The sequence below is a fragment of the Tauraco erythrolophus genome, chromosome 29, assembly GCF_009769465.1.
Source record: "Tauraco erythrolophus isolate bTauEry1 chromosome 29, bTauEry1.pri, whole genome shotgun sequence".
NCBI lineage: Eukaryota > Metazoa > Chordata > Aves > Musophagiformes > Musophagidae > Tauraco > Tauraco erythrolophus.
Genome location: NC_141493.1, coordinates 2,030,986 through 2,043,938, shown reverse-complemented (window position 1 = coordinate 2,043,938; position 12,953 = coordinate 2,030,986). Strand labels below are relative to the sequence as shown.

At 48.3% G+C, this 12,953-nt stretch overlaps 1 protein-coding gene across 2 annotated transcripts in view; it reads right to left on the bottom strand.

The window, feature by feature from the left end:
* The window catches only part of XPO7 (exportin 7), a 46,587-nt gene that overhangs the window by 3,193 nt on the left and 30,441 nt on the right, over positions 1 to 12,953 (bottom strand). For both annotated transcript variants that reach the window (XM_086628101.1, XM_086628102.1), the window contains exons 12-24: positions 12,068 to 12,261; positions 10,871 to 10,976; positions 9,454 to 9,589; positions 8,423 to 8,496; positions 7,241 to 7,321; positions 6,673 to 6,736; positions 5,365 to 5,473; positions 4,805 to 4,911; positions 4,233 to 4,321; positions 3,428 to 3,535; positions 2,257 to 2,339; positions 1,469 to 1,683; positions 191 to 329 (exon numbers count right to left, since the gene is read on the bottom strand). In XM_086628101.1, the coding sequence (XP_086484227.1) occupies positions 191 to 329; positions 1,469 to 1,683; positions 2,257 to 2,339; positions 3,428 to 3,535; positions 4,233 to 4,321; positions 4,805 to 4,911; positions 5,365 to 5,473; positions 6,673 to 6,736; positions 7,241 to 7,321; positions 8,423 to 8,496; positions 9,454 to 9,589; positions 10,871 to 10,976; positions 12,068 to 12,261 (1,505 nt within the window). The remainder of the gene's footprint in view (positions 1 to 190; positions 330 to 1,468; positions 1,684 to 2,256; positions 2,340 to 3,427; positions 3,536 to 4,232; positions 4,322 to 4,804; positions 4,912 to 5,364; positions 5,474 to 6,672; positions 6,737 to 7,240; positions 7,322 to 8,422; positions 8,497 to 9,453; positions 9,590 to 10,870; positions 10,977 to 12,067; positions 12,262 to 12,953) is intronic.

Genomic DNA, 12,953 nt, shown 5'->3' with positions numbered 1-12,953 from the left:
TCAGCAACTTCCTCACTGACGCATTCACTGCCTCTAGTGCCCCAGCTTTAACAGAGGTGCAGCTCTACCCGTTCACAAGGTATGTCTTGACTCATGTTAGCCCAAAATACCATGCATTCACAGCAAGCACAATCTTTCCCCACTTCCAAATCAAAGCCTGAAGAGCACAGCAGAGAAAAGAGGTAGTTACCTAGTGCAGTGAGGCCTTCTGAAATGGAAGAGAGAATATACATGATTACATGAGGCTCCAGACTGGCTATAAAGTTCATGTGGTCCTGGGTAAGAACTTCCAGCAAGGAATAGTATGACTGGCTGAGCTTGGGATAATCCTGCAGAGAGAGCAAGAGAGAAAGACTTTTAAGGCCTCATGGCTAGCCTGTAACCATCAGTTAAGGCCTTCTGCTAGACCCAACCCATTCGTTAATCACCTGAAAACTGCTTACTGAATCTCCTGGAAAGAGAACAAACCAACCTCTCTCACCGCATAATTTATGGACCAACTTATTTTCCCTCCTTCTCCCCCACCAAGAGCCTTCCAAACAGGCTCTAGCAACAGCGCAGCAGGTTCCCAACGCTGTTATATCAAAACATCTTTCCCAACTGCTTCCCTCTTTTCTAAACGGGGAGTGTTGGCTGACTAATGCCAGTGCTGGAGATGCAGATAGGAACGGCTCTCCAGGTGTCCATGCAGAGTGCCAGATCACATAAAAATCAACATCCACAGCGCTGGGCTCAGCAGCCTGCACTGCCATCAGTGCCACAGATCCCTCAGCAGCCCCCAGACTCGGGGGTACTCTGCTGGGAGTCCTGCAGAGAGCTGCATTTGGGCTTCGTGTCTCAAAAGGAATGGTTTGGCCATCGGTATATTAAATCAAGAACGTGCTGAATGCAGTCACGGAGATGGCAACAACTTCTTTCAGATCCTGCTACAGTAGTAAGACAGGTAAGACTTGGGAGGAATATATGCTGCCCTCTCTCCTTGATATTTTGCCAAATAGGACTGTGCTGATAGGGTCTCAAAGCTCTGCTGCAAAACGTATCTCTGTATACGAGGTCTGGATAGGAGTAAGATGCTGTAGGTGCATGTCTTCAGCGAGCAGGCTGCTCTCTAATTGCTGATGCACTGAGATCTCTGCCTACAGGCAACACAGGGAAGAACAATCCTTCACTTGCAGGAGATAGAGGAGGAATTATTTTGCTAATTGCTCTGCCATATGCTGCTGGAGAGCTGAGCAGCAGGGCTGCCCAGCAGGCCCTTGGGTGGTGGGGTTACAGCCTTCACGCAGGACCTGCTGCTGCACATTCCAGGAGCTGCAATTTCCTCCTGGCCTGTGCCTATAGCTGGGGTTCCAAGAAGTGGCACAAGTTCACTCGTCTCTGTGATTAAAGTATTCCTTTACTGTGTGATCTTCCAACCCTGTCTTCCCTAGCCATGCGTTCACACTGCTAATCACAGGTGTCAGCTTACCAGGAGGTCACTGTGAGGGATGGAAAGCAGAAGCTTGATAAAAGTTTGCAAGGCATTGTCCAGTGCATCATCCCCGTAGAGACGGAAGACCCCAAAGTTGACGTAGCTCCCGCTCAGCGCAGCCTTCAGCATAGAGAAGCAGATGGAAATCCCCTTGAGCTTCAAGGCATAGACTTGATCCTTTGGGACCTCCCCAAGCGTTAGGATACGATTTCCTGCATGAGCACAGAAGCAGACTCAGTATTTTTGCAGCCACATCCAACCCCCTTCTCCCTCAGGATGCAGGAAAAACAAAACGAGAGGGATAAAGAGTGACTGAGAAGCCAGCCACAAGCACCAAAGGCTTATTCCCCAGCCAAAGATTAAGGAACCTGTTACAAGTTAAAAGTGTGGCTCTACTAGGAACCACAGAGGAATACAACTTCACGGAATTTTGCTGCGGAAACAGGACAGCGTAAGGACAGGATTGCTCTCCGCTTGCTTCCCAGGTTTTCCCGTGTCACCTTGCATGCTGGCAAGGGGCTCAGCCGGGCTCCTGCTCGCTGCTGTCATTTTCTTCCTCATTTGCACGGCAAACACCCTGCCCCTTCTGCTCGCCTGCCTAACCCAGCACTTCAAGCAGGAGCATCTCCCTGTATCCAAGCACGCGTTCAGCAAGCGATCTGGCACCGCTTCCCAGCCTGGGCTCACTCTCCGAGCTGGCAAGTGCCCCAGCCCTCACTCCCCGAGCAAGCGGAGGAGTCAAGGGCAGATGGAGGCTGCCCGGATCCTACCGCCTGGATACTCACCATACGTAGTTATCATTTTACTCGTTTCTCGGAAGAGCAGGATGCCATTTGGTGAGGACACATCAAACTGTAGCCGTTGGGATCTAATGGAAAGGCAGGGAAAAAATTGGAGGTCAAACATATCTGGGAGTGAAAACAAAGCCAATACTCCAGCAGCTCCATGTGCTGCTGTGTACTGGGACACCCTCCTCCCAGGGCTGCTCCCCAGAGTTCAACAAAACACCCTGCTCTGGGAAAATACTGCTGTTCATTACCAAAGCCAGACAGGACAAAGCCACTTAGGGATAGAGGAGCTCTGCTGTCGCAGAAGAAAGAGCCTATATTTCACAGCCATTAGGAATACTACAAGACCGAGGCTGGAAATCCTGTCTTGGCAGTAGTCACTAGGCTACTGCACACAAACACAGCGAACATCTTGGAAGCAGCATTGTAGGGCAGGCTGACTAGCTCCTATTCATACCACGACCAAGAATTCACAGCTTGGCATTTTTTCCCCTACAGTGAATAGATCTTACAATGGAAGGGCAGCGAGTTGCCCAGTTCACCTCTGAAATAAATGAGCGGACGTATTCCAGTAAGGATTGTCCTACTGCAAAGATGCCGCTCGGATGCGGCAAACAGTCTCTGACAGCACGGAGAGTCAACTCTCAAACGCCTGAACCTTGTGTCCCTTCCTACAGGGTTGTGCTCAGCTGGCTGTAGGCCAGAGCAACATCTTGGCAACCTTCCACTGCCAGATTAGAGAGCTTCTGAATTATCTCAACAGCGTCAGAGGTACCTCTCTGCTGGCAAAAAGGGCTGATGCTCTAAAGCAAAAGTGGTCATCTGGCTGCCGGATAGAACGACGCTCGTTTTAAAAACAGGTTTTAAAAATTAACATGAGTTGTCTGCCTCCATCTTACAGTGCTGTCCTTGGAAAGCAGACACTGAACAAATTCAGTGTTTATTGATCGTGTCTCTTGGTCTGAGCGAGCCACGACACGACTGATATCTGAACTGTTAGATTTTCTTCCCCACCGAAACCATGCCAGCTTCCCCCCTGCCCCCTTGGCAGTCTTTATAGCCTGAATAGACAGAAGTAGAGAAAACATAACTGGGCACCAACACCCACACAAAGGCTGAAGCAGCAGACACAAGTCCCAGCCAGCTTGCAGATGCTGGAGCTTCATACCTATTATGTACCAACTCAGCCATCAGTTTGAGGACAGGTGTAGTGCAGGCTGGGTCATGGTACCAGAGTTCAATTGCCCGCTGTAGGATTGGCATGTAGGACGGGTAGCTGCAAGGTGAAAGCTAAGGAACTTGGTGGCTTTGCACGAAGAGGAAAGGTCACAAGTTCCAGCAAAACGGCTAGAACTTCTGTGTACTGCGCCCAAACCTTGCAAAGGAGCTTAATGAATTTACATGGAAATGCTGCTTGCTGGGGTCTCCTTTATCCCAGAAAGAAATAGTAATTAAAAAAATAATCTTAAGTCTGTTGAAGCAGTTCCATACATACTTACGCTAGGAGAAACCAGAACCAAAAAGGTTTTGAATGAAAGGGAAGACAGATTCAAAGATCCGTCACCGTAACAGACAGTTGACCTTCACTGGCCAAAGAGAAACCCGGAGCCCAGATACGGTGCTCTTTGAGCAGTTATGCTCTCACCCAGAGGACAAAAGAGGAAAGCTTTTGTTGCTGCTGAGACACAAGCATCCCATTAAAGGCCTTTGTGCTTTACAGGTCAAATCTCTTTAGGTCCAATCGGAAAAACCCCAACAGTTCAGCTTTGAGCAGATTTCTAGGTTGACCTGGTTGCAGACAGACCAAGTCAAATCTATTTTAGGGGTTACAGACAGGACACTGAGTACTATAAAAGTGAAGAGAAACTCCAGTCAGGATTTAGCAGGGAAAATAGGGCATTTGGATGCAGTCAGCCAGAGTTCTCCCCTCTGACAGACAGGATGACTCGAGTTTTAGGGCAACAGAAGGATACATCCACTCAAACAGCATCATGAAGCTGGTCTTGGCATTGAAGGCAAAGGCTATTCCCCTCAAGTCTCTCACCAAACCAACCAAAGTTCTCTGTATTGCAAAAGCAAAGGTATGTTAAAACGTTAACACATGTACAGAACTCTCCCTCCCTGGCTCCACCAGCCCAGAGCCACTTCCCTTCCTCCCATCCCAACAGCAACACAGCCCGTCTGTGCTGGATGCCCATCCCAGGTTAGACAGCTCTTCCTCTGCAGTGCCAGAGCCACCCTCTTCAATTTGAGCCAGTGCAGTGACAGCCCTGGGGTGTTTCATTCCCAGCAGATGAGGCTCACTGCTTCCATGGTGAACTACACCTAGATCCCAAGGGACACAAGGCACAGCACCGCTTGCCCACATACTGAAAGGAAAGCACCCATCACTCCAGCATCTACTTGTCTCGTTCAGAGGGCTGAACAGCTCTCGCTCTGCAGGAGTTACTTGTTCTCTCCTGTCTGTCTGACCTGAAAACATCAAAGCCCCTAATAAAAAGAGTAGGGAGAGCACGGATAACAGGGAAGGTCCTCCCCAACTTACTTTTGCCTCTTGCTCATTGAAAGTATTCGTGCTGAACATCTGCGCCACGGTCTCAAAGGCAGCTGTGAGGGGAAGCATGAACTGCTCATACTGATCCTCATCTTCCCCTGAAAGAAAAAAATACAAAAAATTAGAAGGAAATAGACTGCACATCCTTGCACCCTGCCTGCGCCAGACATTCAGACATTGCTCACCCACGGAGCTAGAGGCAGAGAGACCACAGGTTTCCAGACAGGTGATCTATCACTGCCAATATCCAACTTGGAGAAAAGACTTAGAACAAATCCTGCCACCTCAGGAAAGAATTTTGAATATTATGAAGGAAAAATACATCCCCAGCCTTGGTAGTGAGCACCTCTGGACTACCTGCACCCAGCAACATGGCATCAAACTCACTCTTGAGCTCCTTTCCCCTCCTTTTTCTTATTCCATTTGGCTTCTCCTATTCCAGCATCCTTTCCTGCAGGATGCTTCCCTAAACAGCAGGATAGAGCATACTGCAGAGCCCAGCATTCAAACCCCAGAATTTTGCTCTGGCTCCCAGGAAAAGATCCAAGTACCTAAATCCACCATGAGAAGACGCCCAAGTGCAGTGTAGAACGTAGTCCGACATCTCATGTCAGTCAGGTTGGACTGATTGTTAATGCCCAGGAAGGAAAAGTGCTCACTCTGCAAATGGAAGAGAAGAGATGGGTTAAAGGGGAACCACAACCTTGAACGGGCTCTTGTATCAAGGGCAGAGGATCCCTTGCTCCCCTGTATGATTCTCAGCCTGTGCAAGGATGAGAAGCAGCGAGCTGCACGGTTATCTTGCTAACCAGGTCACATCTGCCAGCCATCTCGGAGAACAGGCCACCAGAGGGCAACAGGGACCGCGCCTGCTCGCTCTGGAGCAGCATCCTACCTACTGGTGAAGATACCAGCGCTATCATCTTTCGTCTTGGAATTCCCCAGGACCAGATGAACAAGGAAGTCCTGCTTTGACTCCAGAGCAGTGAAGCAATCTGCTCCCCTTACTCATCGGGACCCTCCAGGCATTAAGGCTGCTAAAAAACAGCCCTCCGCAGACAGATCCCCAGTTCCTCTGCCTGTGTTCTGCATGAGAACAGTAGGCCCAGACAATGCAGCTGGAATGCGGCTTCTGGGCCAAACACAGGACATGGGACTGTCTGCAAAATAACCCCAAGCTCGAGGAATAGAGCACCTCATTCAACTGGTCAAGGCAAACCTTCTGGACGTGGTGCTGGGAGTGCTATCGCTACGGCATCGGAGCATCAAATGACTGCACGCTCCCAGGTGCGCGTCAGAAACGTGATGCTCTGGGGCTGGCTGCTAGTTGCTCATCTCATTCTGACGTTTTTGATTTCAAGTTAGCATCCCAGACCCACACAGGCAGTACCGTGCCGGTACTGACCAAGGAACAAGGTTGCTATCCTGACCACTGCAAGTGATCAGCACTTTCAGAACGAAAGCTGAGGCATTAAAACGATGTCATGTTTTGCTTTAAATTGCATAAACAGTGCTCACTGCTGTCTGCCTGCATGTGCAGCAGTATCAGCTGTCTCCCGCATTTCGCTCTGGAGATGGCTGTCTTTCAGCAGAGAGTAGAGACCCCTACATTAACCCTTCGGGGATGCAAGGTACCACATGATTACAGCCCCTCAAAACTGAAGGGCAGGCTTTGAGCAAAGGGAGATGGAACACAGACTGCATTTTCCAGAGGCTCATCTAGTACGATGGAAGCACCTGGGAGACAGGTAAACTTGAAAAGTGTGTCCAGGTGTTAAAATTAAGGGATTATCTCAGCTGTACAAAGGCAGACGGAGGAGTTTGCTGCGAGATGAGAAGCAGAAGGTGAAAGGACTCACCGTGTGATTGTTCAGCATGAACTGTACGGCGCTCAGCTTCACCAGCTTTCTAACACTACTGTACGTAAAGGGGGTGTTAAGGAAGCAGCAGAGTCAGCAGAAAACTTCTTGCAATGCTTGCAAAGCATTTTCCAGGGCAAAACTGGAAGGAAACTTATATCTATATTATTCAATATGTTCTAGCCTCTTTTCCATGTTTCAAGAGCAATCACGCTGCATAAATCTCTACTGTAGAGACCTGCAGCCACCATTTTTATTTACTCTGTCAGGAAGAACAAGTAGAAGACTGTAAACAGATTACCTGTGGATGGTAAGCTACAAAGCAATTATGATCCAAAATAAAACCCCCCACTACAATATTCCAGCCATCCACTGCAATGCAACAACAGTGGGGTAAAACGTTGAGCAAGCACTCGCTCTCTGCTCTTCTCACTACCCAAAAGGTGAAGTGGTTCAGGAATCTGTTAGACGCAGAGTGCTCCTGTTCCAGCCGAGGATGTGGGTCGCTCTTCCCCCTCCTCGAGGTTTAAGTGTCCTGCGCACCCGACAGCTCTTCTGAAAAGGATATCCAATGGAGAGGTCATTGAGCAGCTGCAGCGTCTTGGAGGTGATAGGCTCGCATCGACCCCAGTACTTCAAGTTGGTGATGCTAGGGAAGAGGACAACAAGGACAGATCAGAGGGGTTTGCTCAGCGTCCCCTTTGCTGTGCGGCGGGTTCTTCCAGTTCAAAAGTCACCCAACATCATCAGCTCCACCCTCCACCGAAACCACAGACATCACAAGCCACAAAATATTGGTATAAAATTACTGTACTTACATTTGGTTGACTAGAAAATTATCCTTCAGATAATCTTCACTACTTGGGTCCCAAGCTACACTGGCCCATACCCAGGCCCTTGGAATTCTGTGGCACTCCAGGGCTGGTTTCTGCAGCAAGGGTAAGAGAATTCTGCGGCAGTGACTACATGCAGACGTATGCAATTCTGCACCTGCACCATCCACTGTCAGCTGCAGAATTCTAGTAGCCCTTGCTTCTTCCAGGAGAGCCATTTCACCCCTTGGGGATGATGCGCAGCCGGGGCGCATGCAAGGCCCCAGGCACGTAAAGATGGGGGCGATGCTGAAGAAGTGGAGGGGGAGGCTAGCGGCTGCGCGTCGCCAGGCGCGCGGCACTGGGCGTCAGCACTGGAGCTACTGAATTGGTTTGAAACGCTCACGGAGGGTGCCAAAGACACGACAAAAAAGCCAGTCGACAGGTTCGGTCCAGAGGAGAGCTGCCAAGGAACAGGCTGAACAGTGTGCCTACCGGAGCGGAAGAATTTTAAGAAAAAGACTTGCGCTACTCTGGTACTGAACAGCACAATTTGCAGAGAAAACCTTTGAAGGAGCAGTCCCCTCCCCATCGAGCTTTCGTGGCTGGTGATTGCCAATAGTCAAGTGACGGGGCACGAGTGCTTGAGGCTGACCTCTCTCTGACTTTGGTTTTGCTAAGCAGGCACTGGGAAGAGAATCCATTATCCTGGTGTACAGCTTATTTTTGTGTCTCCATAGCCCAGCCTAGAATCCACGGTGGATAAATCAATCCTGGATATTGCGAGTGACTTAAGCCCTGATAAAAGCTGCAATTCTCTCGAGTTGCCAGATGTTACTAGCTTTAGACTGAAAAACACTCCCTCATATTCCAGTTTTCCTGGTTACACCTTCAAATAAACCCTGGAATCTCTGTTGCCTGCAAGCAGGAACACTTACATTTTTCCTATGAAGACGCTCAGGACCATGGTCTCATCATTCAACCCCAGGACCTCCGAGAGACGGCGGTACAGCTGGAGGGGAAAAAATAACACCAATTTACAAGCTGTCAAGTAACGATCCAAGATAATTTGTTTTTCCACTTGTTCTCCCTTTGCGGCACACGCGCCTGGGAGGGTGTATTCTCTGGGCTTTCCCAGATCAGTCAGAGACGCTTGTGGTCTGATCCACACCAACACTTTAGCCCTAATCACTGCTACCTCTTTTCTATTACTAGTCTTAGTGGGTTCAGATACTGCACTCAGAAGCCAGAGCACTTGGTTTTCCTAGGGAAAGGGGATAAACATCCGTGCTCCTCCATCTGCACCTACACGCAGTGTCTTAGTGAATTCATTTGGAACTCTAAGCCCCTTGTCACATCACTGCTGCAAAGTCTGTGAGATGGGGAAGGAAGGTCACAGGTTACTGGCAAGGAAGAGAATCTAATTCTAGAGTAATGATGTTCTCATTCTTTATATATTTTTTTTCTTATTTAAAAAAGGTATTTTGCATCTCTAAAGATGCACCAAGGCATTCAAAGTCCAGTACACCTACAATTGCCTTGCAATGAAGAGAACAGATGTTTATCATCACTTTAGAGCTGAGGAAGCAAGGCACAGATGCTAAGGTCAGGCTCCTCACGGGAGTCTGAGGCAGTGTGACCCTTTCCCAGGGGTACGGGCTTAAGGGACTTGTATCAAGTCACAGCAGAAACCTGGCAGGTAACAAACCAGAACCCAGGTCTCAAGTTCTAGGCTACTGTCACAGTCACTGTCTCCCTCCTGATGCATACAGAACATGGTATTCCAAAACCACCTCAGGGTTTCCAGCGTTAACACTGGATGTGTATCTAGAAAACACAGCAGACAGGTCTCAAATATTTTCAGCTATAAGGAAAAGAAAACAGGTAATGTCACTTGCTTTCATTTTAAAAGGGAAGCTATTACTCGACATCGTATGGCCAAAGAGACATAGCCAAGGGGACTGATTACCTTGGAAGACTTCTGCACCTGATCTCCGATATAGATCTTCCGGAACTGCTCGAAGAAGCTCAGCATGGCAAGCTCCAGCTTCTCATTGCCAGCCTGTGCCAGACGAGAGTCCGTCAGGTTCATCAGCTGCAGCACCCTGGAGAGGCAGGAAAAACACTCCTTGCTGACGGACACGGGGAGAAAGGAGGGGTTTCTGGCACGTGGGGTTTCCAGGCTGAGCCAATGGTATTTTTTACTTTCTGTGGGCAACGGTGTTTTGGGTCAAGAACTGACAAAAACTGGTAACACACTAACTAGTGCACATTCCTCTGCGGTGCAAGGCCGTTGTAAGGCTTACACGTCCCTTGCTAACAGGGATGCAAGGCCTTGGTTTCAATTTGCTGCAGAAGTGAGTTTCGGGTGCTTTAGCACACTTCCCCAGTGACTGGTCCAGCATGTTCTCAAACCCACCTCAGAAACCACTACCAGCTCTCCTCCCAAGAGCCAGACTCTAAACGAGTTTGGCTTTTGTTGCGAGCCCTGCAGAAACAACGGGCTCAACGAGCAGACCTTGCTGGCAAGGAAGGGAGGGGTTTTAGGGTGACTTAACACATATGCAGAAGAACAGGGGGGCAAAAGCAATGATATTCTTTTTTGCAAGTGCCACAAAACACAGAGTGGGAAAGAAGATAAAATGTAATAAGGCTTCTATGAACATCTGTCATACAGGCTGGCACTAAATGTAGCTGAAATACACACGGGGGCTCAGCATTTACCCTCCCCAGTAACTCATCAGCCACACAAGAAGCCAGTGCCTGATGTTATCTGTTGGCTCACCAACAGACCAGCTTCCTCACATTCACAGTATAGCTCCTTTTCCTGCCCTAGCTTCCAAGCAGAGCAATTAGGCTCTGGACCAGAAGGCACTGAGTGTGACTCAAGGTTGTTCAAGACCAGTAAGCTACATGTTCTCACATTCATCAAATAAAGCTTGCACTGGAGAGGCTTAGAATTCCCCAAATCCAGTGTGTGTCAGACAACATTATAAAGTGTTAACAGGCATAGAACAACTGCAATATTCACAGTGTATTTATGGATAAAACTCACTCTGGATTATTAACCAGGAAAGAGACTTTCCCCCACCCCAGCAAAGAACCATAACATGTTTAGTTCTCCTCCAATGCATGCATTTAAGCCCGATGTTATTCCCCTCTTACATGCTCTTCCCCTCTCATTCTCATCCTTATAACCCAGATTTCCCAATTTCGCCAAGCCACAGCAGAAGTTTGCTGACTGGCTCTAACCAGCGCCGCCAATCTCTTCTTTCAGGATGGCCAATTCCAAACTTTTCTTTCCACTGAAAAGAGGGGAAGAACACGGTGGCAGCTTCATGACAGCAATTCTTTTGTTGACTCCAATAGTGGTGCAGCATCCCTACCGACAAACCAACTCGCCATCCATGGCATCCTGCTCATCCGTGCTGGCGAACGAGACCCTACCACCAATCACTGCCCCGATTATATAGACGAGCCACGTCAGGCGCCCTGAAACCAACAGAGGACATCAGAACCGAGCACATCACACATCACGCGGAGGAGATTTGCATTTTATTTTGGCAAAGATGGGATTCGCAAGGATTATCTTTCTGCTTTAGTGCCCATCTGCACCAAAATGACTCAATTTTGCACTTGGTGGAGAACAGGCATGACTTTACTAGAAGAGAAACAAGAATGCCAGGTCTGCCTGGAGGATTTTTATTATTTAAAGCTATTCCACTGCAGAAAGCCACTTTCTTGTAAAACTGTATTCTGTGTATTGAAACACATGCAGATGCCAGTCGGCAGTGCTTATTCTTTCAAAGTTCATGTGGCTGGTGGAGAAGCCAGCATCATATGTAGTTTTGCCCCCACCAAAAAAAATAAAGTGTACTGTGTTAGATCAGACAATACTGTTTCAGAAGGAGGAGGAACTGTTTCCATACTTGTGCTCATGCACCCAACTCCTTCACGAATGGGGAAGCCAGTTACCTTATTACAGAGGGGGCATAACACAGCTATACCTGAACCTTCAAAGGAACTGCTTCTTCATGGCCAGCGTTAAGCAATTCCTAAACTAACCAGCTGTGCAAGTACAAAACCTCCACGCTGAACCCACCCAAGGCTGCAGACAGACGCCCTTCTTCAGACAGTGGCACCAGATGAAAACCCCACTCCCAGTTACTCATTACCAACCACCAGCTGGAGGTTTCTGCCACATAAGCCAGCAAGGAGGTTCAAATGAGCGCTCCATATCCTGCCTCAGGCAAAAGAGGGATGGGACAGGCAGTGCTGACCATCTGTGGATGGGGGAACATCCTCAGAGTTTGTCTCTGAAAGACAGGGCAAGGAGATGTACTGGATTTCCCCAAAAAAGGAATGGAGTCAGTTGTAGGACAGCAGTATCTTCAGCCAGCACTGCTGTGTGCATTGGGAGCGTCTGTCCACAGCCAAAAATATTCTACCAAGAGTAGAGCACCTCCCCAAGAGAACGTTTGTGAGATCTGCCTCCTCATTTACAGATGTCACCAGAAATGGTACTTTAGAGAACGGGCAACCCACTGCAAGCTCGCAGGCCACAGTTCTCCAAACCCACTCACCTTCTTGTACAGCAACGTCCATGGGGCTGGCAGTGGCACTCTGCAGCAGCTCCTGGTAGGACTGGGCTGACTGGTCGAAGAGCTGCACGAGCAGAGCGCAGGTCTTCTCATACTCGCACCGGCCAATTGTGGATAGCTGATCTAGCTGCTGTTGCACAAGGCCAGTATCATCCAGTGGATCCTCCAAACCATCCCTAAGCAGCAAGATGACAGATTAGAAAGGATTTAAAATGCAGAGACAGCCTAACCCGTAACATAAGCTTATTTCTATCAGAAAGAGGATGGTTTCCCAGGCATACAACAATTCCAGTGACTAAAGTCTCTGCCTCTGTTATTCGTCACGATGGAGAGCTACACAGACTGATGTAATCTCATCATTACTGCGGCCACAAATCACAACAGCAGTGGTCCAGGTGGAAAGGCCATCAGGACCTGAGATGAGTAAGCTCTTCTTATGTCTTTAACATTTATCCAGGTCTTCGACCAGAACGACAGTGCAAAGAACATGGTTGTCTTTGTAGAACAAAGCTTTCCATCTGTCTCAATGTTTTAGTTACCTTTTCCTCTAAATACACTAACCTCATCAATAAGTTTATTGCAAACTCCAGAACTAGCTAAACCTGCTGTTCCTCCCTTGCATTGCTAGACACCTGAAAAGGGATAAGTCAATCAGTCTTCCTTAAGAAAGACATTATTTTTCCATATTTGACCATTTATTTTTATCAGATACAAACACACAAGGTGGAATTCATCCCACACAAATTCAGGCACTGCAACAGAGTCCTGTAGGCTGTCCTTACTTACACTCAAAGGAAGGAAAAAAAACCAAACACTTCTAGGTATAATTTGTGCCATCCTACAGCAGAGATCTAAAAATTAAGTGAAT